Source organism: Athene cunicularia, assembly GCF_003259725.1.
Source record: "Athene cunicularia isolate RWA chromosome 4 unlocalized genomic scaffold, athCun1 chr4_part1, whole genome shotgun sequence".
Taxonomy (NCBI): Eukaryota; Metazoa; Chordata; class Aves; order Strigiformes; family Strigidae; genus Athene; species Athene cunicularia.
The window spans coordinates 39,622,962-39,636,011 of record NW_020799098.1 but is presented as its reverse complement, the minus strand read 5'-3'; the positions used below and the strand labels follow the sequence as shown (position 1 = coordinate 39,636,011).

The 13,050-nt window shown below is 40.1% G+C and overlaps 1 protein-coding gene across 1 annotated transcript in view; it reads left to right on the top strand.

Moving 5' to 3' along the window:
• The window catches only part of GALNTL6 (polypeptide N-acetylgalactosaminyltransferase like 6), a 315,463-nt gene extending 302,641 nt beyond the window's left edge, over nucleotides 1–12,822 (top strand). Inside the window, exons 11-12 of the mRNA XM_026847007.1 lie at nucleotides 5,743–5,892; nucleotides 11,875–12,822. Of these exons, the coding sequence (XP_026702808.1) occupies nucleotides 5,743–5,892; nucleotides 11,875–12,042 (318 nt within the window). The 3' untranslated portion in view covers nucleotides 12,043–12,822. The remainder of the gene's footprint in view (nucleotides 1–5,742; nucleotides 5,893–11,874) is intronic.
• The last annotated feature ends 228 nt before the right edge of the window (nucleotides 12,823–13,050 follow it).

The following is a 13,050-nucleotide window of genomic DNA, read 5'->3' as shown; positions in this document are numbered from 1 at the left end:
GGGGGGAGAGACTGGGGGGGTGTAAGAATAATAGTAATAAAATCGCTAGAATAATGTACAAGACAAGTGCACAATGCAGTTGCTCAGCACCCGCCAACTGATGCCCAGCCAGTTCCCAAGCAGCAGCCCCCATCCAGCTTTCCCCCTAGTTTATATCTGAGCATGATGTCATACTGTATGGAATATCCCTTTGGCCAGTTGGGGTCAGCTGTCCCAGCTGTGTCCCCTCCCATCTGCATGTGTCCCCCCCAGCCTTCTTGCTGGCCGGGCAGCATAAGAAGCTGAAAAGTCCTTGGCTTAGTGTAACACTGCTCAGCAACAGCTAAAACATCAGTGTGTTATCACCATTATTCCTATTCTAAATCCAAAACAGAGCACTGTACCAGCCACTAGGAAAAAAAAATTAACTATCCCAGCCAAAAGCATGACACCACTGATATGAACGCAGTTACTGATAGTTTATCCACCTGTCAATCAAAATCCTAGAAATCATGCAAGATATGTTTAGGAATCTTTAGAAGATAATTAGGGTAATACATTAAAAATATATAATTTATTCATATATGTAAACAATATAACTATAATGTAATTTATTATAATAAATACATGTACTTTCACTTTCTCCTAGAAAGGAACTTTATTTTCTAAAACTACAAAATAGAAGTTTTAGAAGAAAGATGATTTTGTCTCTTACCTTACCTTACCAGATAAGGACCTGATACAATACCAAATACAGTATAATACTGTATTGCTGGGCAACTTTTTATTTGCGTAATTTTAGTCGTGGTAATATCCTATTGGTTTCTGGATTCATTTAGAAACTAATTTTATTCAAGTATTCAGACTCCTGATATGAGACATGTTCATCTGGCTGATAGATTTCAAGAGTGAGTTTGTGCAAGGTACAGATTTTAAAGATATCAGCTCAGAAAGAAAGGAAAGAATCACAGAATCTGATAAAATAAAAGATGAAGCAAACGAGGTAGTAGACTCGGCTGAAACTCAGAATATCTATCCCATAGGAAATTACAGTATGTGCAAAATATTTCATGCAGAGGAGAACTTTCAATTTTCCTCTAGAAAAGAAGTTCTGAAAATTTTTCATTTTAGAAGGCCAGAACATTTTGGTGATGCGGAGCTTGGGGGATTTTTTTTCAGAAACAATATAACATCCTTTTCCCACTTTTTCCTGAACTTTCCTGCAGCTCACAGTGGAGGGAACATGAGCACTGTGTTAGCACCTGGGCTTCTGCTACTCCAGCCATAGCCAACATCTCCATGTCCTGTAGCCCCCCAGAAACCTGCAAGGCAAAATATGAAGTTCCATTTTGGCAAGCAAAATCTGTCTCTATGTTGATGACAGTTGATAGAAGTTAAAAGATTCCCACAAAAGTGTATTTAGATTGGTATATTTTCATGGATGTTTCTTAACTAGCTCTCCATACTCAATCCTAAAGGCTGCCCAGTCAGAGGCATTACCTGCAGTGCAGGTATGACCACAGTCTAATGAAACATCACCCAAGGAGAAGAGATGTCATCTTCCACTTGCACCACAGCAAGCTAGGAAGATTAACTTTGTTAAAGAGTATTTGGGAACAACTGCTGAACACCTGATAAACCCTCAGAGAGCTCCACTTTGTTGCTTATGTCTTCCTGAGTTTGTTGCCTACGTGATTTCTGTATATGCCAGTAGAAACCAGAAGTATTACTGAAAATACCAAGCATTTTATTATCATATCTCCAATAGCATGGATTGACACTGATCTGGTTTTGTAACTTCCGGTATAAAATTTATAGATTGTTCAGTGGCAAACTATAGTAGCTTGATTGCGACTGGTGTCAGTGCTGCCGCTGCCTCTAGAGATATAATACTTTGTGCCACTTGATTCATGTCACATTACCAGGGCAGGAATTAAAAGCTGACAGTCTCAGCTGCCGTGGTGAGGGGCACAGCCCTTTAGCAGCCCCCAGGAGAAGAAGGATACATTCCACCCCAGAGCTGTACAAGCCCTGGCGAGCAAACAGCAGACTAAAGGTTTGTGGGGCACTTGCAGGCTTTCTGGTGAACAGGAGAAGGGTGGGAATTGAGGATGAGTGTTGCTGCAGTTTCTGGAAACTTCCCCAAGATTAAAAACCAGAGGGGAAGGAAAGGGGCAGGAGGATGGCACCACATGGCGTTCTCCCACCTCTGTCTTCCCAGAGCTAACTTCTGGCTTCAGGGGAAACTGGAACTCTGCTGAACTAATAACCAGCAGCAAAGGAAAACGACAGGCATCACACTCTTCTCAAGTCCCCCAGCCTGGCCAGGGAGTAGGTCAACAGGAATCACCTCTAACATGGCCCAGCAAGTAGCCATGCAGCCTGCCCAGCTCCTTCTTCTCTACTTGAAGGTATAGTTCAAGTCAGAGTGCAGTTCTGAACCGTGGGGTTTCATCTTTGGTGCGGGGCGCATGTTCGCTGAAGCCTAACGCCACAGTCAAAGCACCACTCCAGCTGACAGACCCCAGCCAGGCAGAGTAATTGAGCAATGTTGTCAGGCTGGAAAACATCAGTGGTATCAAAAGGGCCTTTGTCCTATAGATGGTCTAAAGCCAATGGCTGTATCAGGCAATCATTCTTCAGGCCCTGTGCCAATTATAAATGAAGCTGGAAAGCTGTATTTTCCCCAATTACTGCATGACAGGGCTAGGCTGCATGAAAAGCTAAAGCGTGAAGGCTGAGGGTTGCTTGGTTGCAAGTGCGGAGGATGGAGCTGTGTTTTGCAGGCTCTGTGACATGAGAGAAGGCAGAGGAGCAGAATGAGCATCCCCTGAGCCAGGACAGAGGGTTTCTTGGGTCCAGCAGGGAGCAGTGAACAGCAGCAGCCCTGCAGGCTGCAGGTGAAGAACCAGCCTGCTGTTTGTTAATAATGTGTCTGGAAATTCAGGTGCAGCCTTGTTTCAAATCAACAAGCAAACAGGAATGAATGAAGGGGTGCCAAAGGGTTCGTCCACTTCTCATAAAATCTAAAACAGGTGGCTCCTCACAGCTTAGGTCAAAGAAACAACGAAATCCAAAGTGACAGATGGTGGCAAAACTGAGCATTATGTACTCAGGACTTCAACTAGTAACATATAGCGGTTTTGCACATTATGCATCAGAGAGTTTTATATTGGCGGGATTTAGCGTTCACTAGAGAAAATCTGCTGAATAATAGAGGATAGCTTACAATGATGAGATTGGAAGGACTGTAGTCTTCAAATTTTGTCTGTAATTACAAGATCCTAATATTCATTGGGTGTATAGACAAGTATAACTTTTTTTCCAATCTTTTTTTCTCTCAGCCCTAAAACTGAGTTCCTGCCCCTAACGAGGTTGATTTTGTAATAGTATTACTAGGGACGAGACGTACTTCTTGATTTTAAAATGACATGGTTTTACTAAACAGAAGACTAAGAAGGAGGAAAAAGAATCTGTGCTAGTCTAAACATTGAGATCTAGTATTACACAGATCCTGGCTTTCAGTGGAAGGGAATAAAAAACCCCTATCTGTTACCATGTCTTGACTTTCAGAGAGGACACAGCCCTGGCAGTCTTTAGAAACCACATAGGAGTGGAAAGGGCAAAGGGATACCCTGGATCAGTATGATCTGATTTAAAGGTTAGCTTGAGCTCTTTCAGATGTACTGATGCATTCAGTGGGGTAGTAGTCCTCCAGACAAGGTCCAGAGAGCAGCAGGAATTGGCCCCTCAGCTCACCAGTCATGCACAGAATGAGAAATTTGGAGAGTCACCCACTGGGAAAAGTGAGGAAGGTACTGCAAGAGTATCCTCTCTTGTAGTAATGATGAGAGCGAGAATATCACAGAACCACTGTTCCACACCACTCCTCTAGGTATTTGTTATTCATCACTTTGAACTCTAGCTTTATTACTTGGCTATAGAAAGGTAAAGGATAAGAGGGGAAAAAAAAAAAAAGGCTTTTTTTTTTTGCTTTTCCTTAAAGGAAAATTATCTCAGGCTTCTCTTTTTCTAAAGAAACAGCAGTGTAGATTTTTTCTGTACCAAATCTTACTACTGTCTTTGCTTGTGAAATGATAAGTTATCTTTGTGGGGAGTCCATAATGCTGCTTCCAAGAAACATGAAAAAAAGTGGAAAAAGACTTAACCTTTTGAAAAGCAGAAATTGCTTTGAAAATGAAGTTAAAGCTGCCCACTGCATTTTACTGCAGTTAAATGTAAAATGCACTCTGGGAGAAAGAATAAGCAGGACACAGGAGCAGATTAAGAAAATGCGGTCTAGGAAGCTTGTAATATGGGAGTAAATAGGGAGTGACAGCAGCTAACAGAGAGAGCAAGGGCTTACAATAAGACACAGAACAAAAAAGGCAAATAATCAGATATATGATTGTGTTTTGTGCCTGCGGGCCAATAGAAACAGTAAGGCCTCTCAAATGTGGCATTTGGAGGATGGTACAGCATGGAAGATGCAGCGTTTTTAAGAGCTGTATCTTTTAGGAAGACCAAGGAAAGAAGATAGCTATCACAATGAAGGGGTTAAAACCTGGGAGCCACAGCAGAAGTGTTCAGGATCAGACTTATATGACACTGAGCATCATCTGTAGATACTGGTTCTATCAGGTCCATTGCAGGCAGCAGCTACAGACAAGGAACGAAAGGACCCTGAGATGAGGTAGCTACAGTGCTGGAGGCAGACTGGGGACAGTATGAGGAACTGCTTCCCTGCATAAGGAGCCTGCATGCAGTTCTTCATGAACCATCACAGCTACACAGTTTCCACTAGGAAGGTTTGCTCATTTAAAGAGAGCCTCACTTTCTCAGAGTTGTGTTTCAATTTATACTACGGAAAATCAAAAGTCATGCAGAAAGTCGAAGAATAGCACTGACACACACAAAAAAAACAAAGGGAAAAAAGAATTCCTAACTCTCACAGCTCTCAGCAGAGCTTTTAGGTAGTCATTTACAACCTGCAACCTGTTTTCTGCAAGGATTGGTCCATGGGAAAGGAAAATGCACTCCGCATCTTTAAATTCGGTGCTGTCAGACCCATCACCTTCATCTGATGATTGAAGGACTGCAGTGTCACAGCATCATTTCAGACAGCTGGTGTCTAATTGAGAAGGATTCCTCTATTAGCTGTGAGCCACCACAATTTCTCTCAGGCAGTGAGGAAAAGGCTTTAACAAGCTGCCTGTAGCTCACAGGTTTTGCAGTAGAAAGATGATTATTTATCATGTGTTGTTTGGGGGATAAAAGACAGTTGAGAGAGTATATGCTAACATTGTCCCATATAAACAGAAAGAAACTGTTCATTAAACATGGGAAAGATGCTGTGGTAGGCAGATCTCTCTAGGTAGCTTCTTCAGACCCAAATGAGAGCTAGAGGAGCACTACAGAAGCTTTCTGAGTCCTAGGTAGCTGTAGTCCTAGGGCATGAGAGTGCTGCTTTACCTGAGGTAACTATTACAGAGTATCCCCTCTCCTTGCCACAGTACTGTGTCACCAAAGATTTTTTTTCTTCCCTACCTTAGGGATTGTGCCTTCCTAGGGTGTATTCCACATCGCTGCTGACACACTAATTAAGTCAGTTGGCATCACTGAATTGTATGCAGGCAGGATCTCATTTAACTGGCAGCTGGGATGTGCTGAGTAGGGAAAGGGAAACTTGCATCAAGCTTTGTGCGTGGTTTTAAATGTTTTTCACTAGTAATATATCATTATATTGCCTGATTGTTTTTCTAGCTCTTCACCTTTGGTTGGAGAGAAGACATCCGCCCTGGGGAGCCACTTCACACCAGGAAGTTCTGCTTCGACGCCATTTCACATAGTAGCCCAGTCACGCTGTATGACTGTCACGGGATGAAGGGAAACCAGCACTGGAGCTATAGGAAGGTTGGAGTCACTGTGGGGGGCATCGCAGAGGTTCAGACTGTCTTGAGCCTATATTCAGTTTAATGCAGGCTTGTGTTTTCCCATCAGAGAAGTTTTGTTTTAAAATCCACCCCATCTTATTCCAATTTAATTTTGTGGTAATCTCTCTAGAGTATTTTCCTTTTGAGTGTTCAGCTATTTAGGTCAAATTTAAATGAAAATGGATCTGATCCAGCTCAGAGGGTGTCTGTGTTGGATCTGTTCCCTGAAAGGTGTTTTACCATTCTGGCACTTCAAGGTGCTTGTGTCATTTTAACAGAGGCTCTGTTGGAAATATTTTCATCCAATGTGACAGCAGCAAGAAATGCTGCTCATGAGCTAAACATTATTATTTTACTACATTTTAAAGATTCTAAGTGGCAGGAAAATCTCAAAAAAAAAAACAAAACAAAACAAAACATTAAAATCAGTTCTGTAAGCCCAAAGGTTGGAGTTTATAAATTAAAGATAAGCAGCTTAGACACTACTGTGATTTGCTAAGTTTCAGCCCATTTTTATAAATCACTGGAAACAGGAGGTCAAACTAGAAACTGTCAGAGCCTCATTGAGGGCAAAAAGTCCTGGTAATACTACCAAGTTTTTGTTGTTAGGTTTTTAAAATGGTTAATCAGCAAGTTGCCTTTATTAAATATTTCACTATTAAACTCTGTATTCCATGCAGGATAAGGGCATACATTTCTCTGAAGCGCTGAGGATTCCTCTCACACATCCTTCACTTTTCTTTGGCCATTGTGCCTTGTCCACAACCTTGATTAAGCTGAGACCAAAGTGACAGGAATTGGTCTTTGCCAGATAAACCTCAATACTGCTTTCTAGTTTGAAATCACATACAGTATAAAACTAATTCAGAACTAATAAAAATAGGTTTGCCCCAACCCTTTTTCTGAGTTACTACTTATTAACCTGTGTCTTTTTACCCTATTTATGTTGCAGTCGGAGATCCACCACAAGATTTTCCAGAAGTGTATTCCCTTTGAAAATGAAGTATTACCTGTAATATAGTTAGAATGCATAGGCCAGATATTTAGAGGATATAAGTTGTCATGGCTGTATTGCTGCATATCTGGCTTTATAATGCCATAATAATACCTTCTTGCTTCAGAACTCTTATGATTTATCTTTTTGCCTACCCGAGCTACAAGAAAGAAGCTTTCATACCTTTAGCACTTCATTGGTGCTTAATGTAGCCAGTTCATAAGACAAAATGCAGGTCTGGAGCTGCCCTCTGTAAGGATCATCACCTTTGATGAGGACAGAATACAGCAGATAACTAAAAAAAAAAATGACATCTGAAAAAAATACACTATTTGAGTTCTATGAAATTCTCTGCCTAGCTTCATTTTTAAGTTCCAGAAGGCTGACAGGGCTCATATAAAAATTGCAAGGCAGACAGCAAGAAACACCACAAAATTTTGTTATGATGGAAGTACTATAACAGTCTTAACAGTAATACCAAGCTGACAGCAAGCTGATTAATTGCATAAACCTTCAAATTAAGAAACTGCTTTGAAATAATAGAATTCTGTATACATTGTTTTCTTTAGGCTTAGTTTTAGTTTGGCTGCACAGTAAGCAATTTGTTATTGTTTCACATGGTCTATTTCCTCAGATACAGGGCAGATTTACAATAGAGATTTTTGGTGGTACAGCTATACCTCCAAAATGCTCATGATATAATCCTTATCTAGTTTTGAAAGCATCTTGGCAATAGGATTTATAGTGGGTCATGTGTCGTGTCGTGTCCACACCCCCACCTCCCCAAAAAAAAAAAACAAAAAGCAACCAAACCTATAAAGAGGATGTTATTTGATTTAACTGAATCTGTACTAGAGCCCTTTACCTAGAGAATGGTATGCTTCTAAAATTGCATCCTAAATAAATAAGAGTAGTAACCTCTTATGCAAGAAGTACCTCCTTTATAAAAATAGAAAGCAAGTCAGTCAACTGTTCTGTTCTCTGCACCACTTACAGACACCACATGGTTCCCTAATGGTCATGTATTAATCCTGCCAATAATTTTTCCCATGCTTTAGGAAAAATTACCTTGCTATTAAGTATCTTATAATATAATTAATATGAAGCATTTCTTACCATGTTGTCATACTGTTCCTATAAAACTAGAAGATAAGAGGTTTTTAGTCTTTTAAAGATGGGTTTCCTCATGATCATTTGCATCCTTGAGCACTGGTAAGAAGTTAGGGCTGTGATGTGATTACAAAGTGCTGCAAATACAGTTTGAAGCCAGACACTGTTTTAAAATTCCATATGCTTATAGCATAGGCACCCTACCAACCTGTATTTGGATACTGGCAAATAAAAGCAGCTTAAATATTTTAGTGGCAAGTAGAATACATTAATATTTTACTTTGGCTAAGGAGTGCTCTTCTGAAAAAAATAGCTTACCCCATTACCCACACCTTGTTTTTTATTGCAGTGCAATCTCAGAGTGTGCAAACTGGATTCTTTACAGATGAATGAAACCAAAATTAACACTAATAAGCATGTGTCAAAAAACTGTTCCTATTCCCATACTGCTTAAGCCACATCTGAACAATTATTTGAAAGCCTAGTAAGTCTGTGATATTAAGTAATCAGTTTTTTAGGATCAACCCAAAATATTGGTCTACAGCCAACCATACCTTTAACAAAACCCTGTAAGAAGCAGTGGAGTAGAATGAATCCTAGTAATACCGTAAACACTGCCATGGGTTGGAAATAGAAGAAAGTGAATTTAATACCAGGAAAAAAATATGTTGACACCATAATGGGGCTCCCGTCAATGATGGGAGCAATGTGAGAAATTCATAAGAGAAATGTAAGTAAACTGAAATTTCTAGAGATTTGGGAGAATAGTGGCTTCCCAAGCTAAAGGCATTTCCTTGACTCTATTTGAGATTCCTAAGCATGCCAGTGCCAAAGATCAATAGTGCCTACGAATTTCCATTTCTCCCAGTGAAGGAATACACCCCTGGTTTTCAATGTAGCATCATTCTGAGTTGACAGGTAATACATTGGTTCTGATAAAATATGATTCAATTTGTGTGCCCTCATCCCATGAGTGCTGTTTGTAGAGCACAAGTATCCAAGAGAGGGCTGATTTCATAGGTCTTTAAAAAACTGTGCAAAATCAATTTCCTTATACAATAATTCTACTCTGAATCTAGTGATTATGATAGACTCTAGACTGACAACATCAAAAACTTTGCCCAGAGAGTGTGGTTTACTCATACTGTCCTGACAGCTTCAGGGACAAACTGGAAGAGTAAGTTCACTCTTCACACGGCAGGTATGTAGATTATTTCCTCAGACAACTGAAGACATGTGATTGTGATGGTGGCTTTTATCATATGGACATCTGTCCTTCTGAAACTGCTCTGGGGCTGAAACTGTGCTGGGGCTACCAACTAATTTCAGATAAACCACTGCAGCCAGATAATGACTTCCAGTTGTTATTGACCTTGACCATAGTTATAGCAGCGACCTAGAAGAAATGAAAGGCTCTGTGTCTCATTACCAACCCCCTGAACTGTTGAGGCCCATTATCTTATGGAGAAGTTTCTCCTTCTGCAAATATGCTTCAGACTTGCCTTCATGCAGAAGAAAAAAAAAATCATTCTGCTGTTTTCAGATGTTAGAAGTGTCTCCACAAGAGCTCTCATGGGTTTGTAATATTGGTTTAAAGAGGAATTCACATCCTTCTCTTGGAAAGTTCTTCTCTACAATACACATATCTGTTACCCCTGAAAGTCCTGAGCCTGTTTCCATTGAAACCTATAAGAGCAGCAGGCTTTCACTGTAGGTCAGCATAAGCTTGCAGTGATAAAATAATAGGGCTTTTTATATAGCTAAGTCAGCCAGAAGTTTTTCCAGAGTGATAACTGTGTCCCTGTTCTTAAAAGACTCTCTCCTCTCCTTATAATGAGACTTTCTGAAAGAAAGCACCAACAATGCTTCACTCAGAAATTGCATCCCCTGGATATTTCTGTGAGAAGAAAGACCACCAGCTCTCTTTGGAAAGGCTGGAGTGTTTTTCATAGGGCACTTTTTGTACTGAAGCTGTTTGGTTTCTTCTTGTACCAGCTATGCTATTACAGCTTCTAGTATTCCAGCTTCAGCTTCCTAATAGCTTGGCTAACCCTCATGCCCAGCTATAATGCAAGGAAAACCAGGTGCCACCTTCCTCCCAGACCCCACGTCAGGCAGCATGGCGTGGCACAGTCACTGTGTCCTGAATTTGGACAGTGCCACTCCACCAGTCTCTCAAAGAAGGACAGGAGGAGCTGGCAAGGTGCAAATGGGTTCCTGCACCACCCCACAGGGTGCTTGGGAGTTCTTGCAGGCCCACCTCATAATACGGACACCACAGCCTACATGGTACAGTTAGCCCCTTCTTGCAAGCTGAAGTATTCTACCTGCTCACCTTGTAGAGCAAAATGGAGTGTTTGATTTAGTCCTGTCAGGTTCAACGGCATCCTTCTGAGTTACAGCCGTGTGTGTGTGTGTTTACCCACTGTTTGGGGGTGAGGGCAGATACTGGAGATGAAAACCAATGTTTGTGAAAGGCAGATGTAACACCATCACACTCAGTCAGAGCACAAGATGCTTTCGATTTTACTCTTTGTTGCATATGCTAGTATAAAAAAAAGGACATTGTACTTTAATAGTGTTTCAAAACAGAATCAGTTTCATCTTTCCTAAATTTAAAAACAAAAAACCCTTTCTTCTTCAAAAGGGTTTTTAAATAGATACTATTTCTTATTGGTTTATTGTGTGATATTTATTTTTGTCTGCATACTTCTTTTTGAATTGTCAGATATTTTTAGGTAAAGAGAAGTTTCTGTATGATTGTTGCTCAGCACCCAGAGCAGTTTTGTGAGCTTTTAATCAATTGCAATTTGACAAGTACCTTTTTTTTTTTCCCCTCTCACAAACTTGGGCAAGCAAGCACATCTTGGATTACTGTTAAAACACTGGCAGGGCATGTTTGTCATGGAGGGACAAAGCCTGGATATGGTTTACCAAGAGTAAGGTGAAATTTGTTTCAACAGATACAGTAAATGTAGAGTCCCCAGAAACTTTCAAACCATCTGATCACACCCACATCTGTCTCTCTCAAACACTTGCCTACATGGACTAAGTATGTTAAAACTACCCAACCCACATATACCAGTTGTGCATCTGGCTAGTTTCTGCTTTACAAAAGATTCACAGCCAGTTTACTTACAATTCACTCCAGTTTTGTGAATTAAAATTAATAAAACTAATCATAATAAATATCCTTTTTTAAGCAAATGAATCCATGCTTATCCTCCCAAAATCTCCATAGGAATCTAGAAGAGTGTTAGGATTTCCTTCTTATTAGGAGAGCATATTTCAGTGGCTGGTTTTATCAAGGCCATAGGCAAAGTCTGCATTTCATGGGGTGAGAACTGAAATCATCAGTCCTGTGTCTGTTCCTCACACCACTTCAGTTAATAATTCATTTTTAACATCTTCATCAAGTTGAATAGCATCCATTTGCCAGACAGATCCTCCTGCCCAGAAGCATGACAGAAACTGTCAAAAACAAATCCAAGCAAAAGAAAACCGCTTTTCAGGTTCAGACATTTAAATAGGCTCCAGGCAATTACGTGATGTGCAAAGATTATTAAAAGACATTCTGGTTTTCATTGTATTATGTGTTTGTTAGTTAAAGACCAGAGGATGTCTCCTCATTCTTTCTTGAATCCCCGATTTCATGAAGGATGATAACCCAAGGGAAAAAAAAACACTCCATTCTCTACAGCTGCCTAATAATAGCTGTGTTTATTACACAAGGTTAGCACATAGAGACCACAAAATCATTTCAGATAGGGCTATGTTAATCCATGTTCTGTAAAATGAGAACACTTCCAGTGACTTAGCATTTGCTACTTAATTCTATTTTTTTTTTCATTCCTGTAGGACAAAACTTTGTTCCATCCGGTAAGCAGCAGCTGCATAGATTGCAACCCAGCTGAGAAGAAGATTTTCATGAACAGATGTGATCCTTTATCTGAAACTCAACAGTGGATTTTTGAACATATAAATATGACTGTTTTAGAAAAATTTAACAGCAAGGCCAGTTCCTAGAAAGAGAAAAAAAAAAAAAAAGGAAAAAATGGACACACCTAATTACGTGCAGACTGCAGACTACACTTTTGCCAGCATCTGGGTCGAAGGAGTCAGGAATTAAATTTCCTAGATCCAGGAAATCTGTTCTGAGGATTAAGAAAATGCCACAGCAAGAGCCAGCAGGCTGTCCTTGTGGATGTACAGTATCTGGAGAACTTGGCCAAGAGCCTCACCGGATGCTGCTGAGAACTTCAGGCTGAAAATTCCCTTGCTGGTCGAGGGAAAAACTTTGTTTAAAAACTGTTTAAAAGTACACCAAGTTAATAAAGTAAAACAAAACTCTAGAGTTTCTCAGGTCAAATCCTGCTGTAGTGAGTAGCTCAGAACAGATACTGTAATTTGGGATGGGTATATGGTGTGCATGACGGCTACAGGAACCTGAAGAAATCCCAGGTTTTAGAACTAAACATGCTGGTAGAAGAATAATGATGTCTCAGCACTCCCTAGACAAGATATATGCTCTGTTGACATTCTCTTAATAAAAGGTTGGGTTAAGCGGGTTTAACCCTCAGAACTGCTGCAATTAATTTTAAATACCTCCCTTTTACATTCCATTCATTACCAAAATAGGAATGGTAGAAATCTTAGGGTCTAGAATTACACTGTAGTGAAGCATGAAATAAACTGTAAGGTTTTGCCCTCACATTTCCTCCCTTCAGGAAAAAAAAAGCAATCGAATTTCTATACATAATATATTCAGCAATTGTGATTCCCATTGTCACAAAAGGTGAGAATTTTTTAGTGGCAAATACAACAGCAGCAGCTGCAGCATAATGGAAGGCTTGTGGACTAGCTGTCGTTTTGAAAGGTAGACTCCTTACCAAAATAGAAATTAAATTGAAAATAGGCTGGGGGGAAAGAAAAAAAATCAGGCAAGTAGGAAATAATTGCATACTGCATGCTGAACTAGGTTAGTCAAATTAACATTGGTACACTGCCATCACCTAAAAGCATGTTGACTCCCTG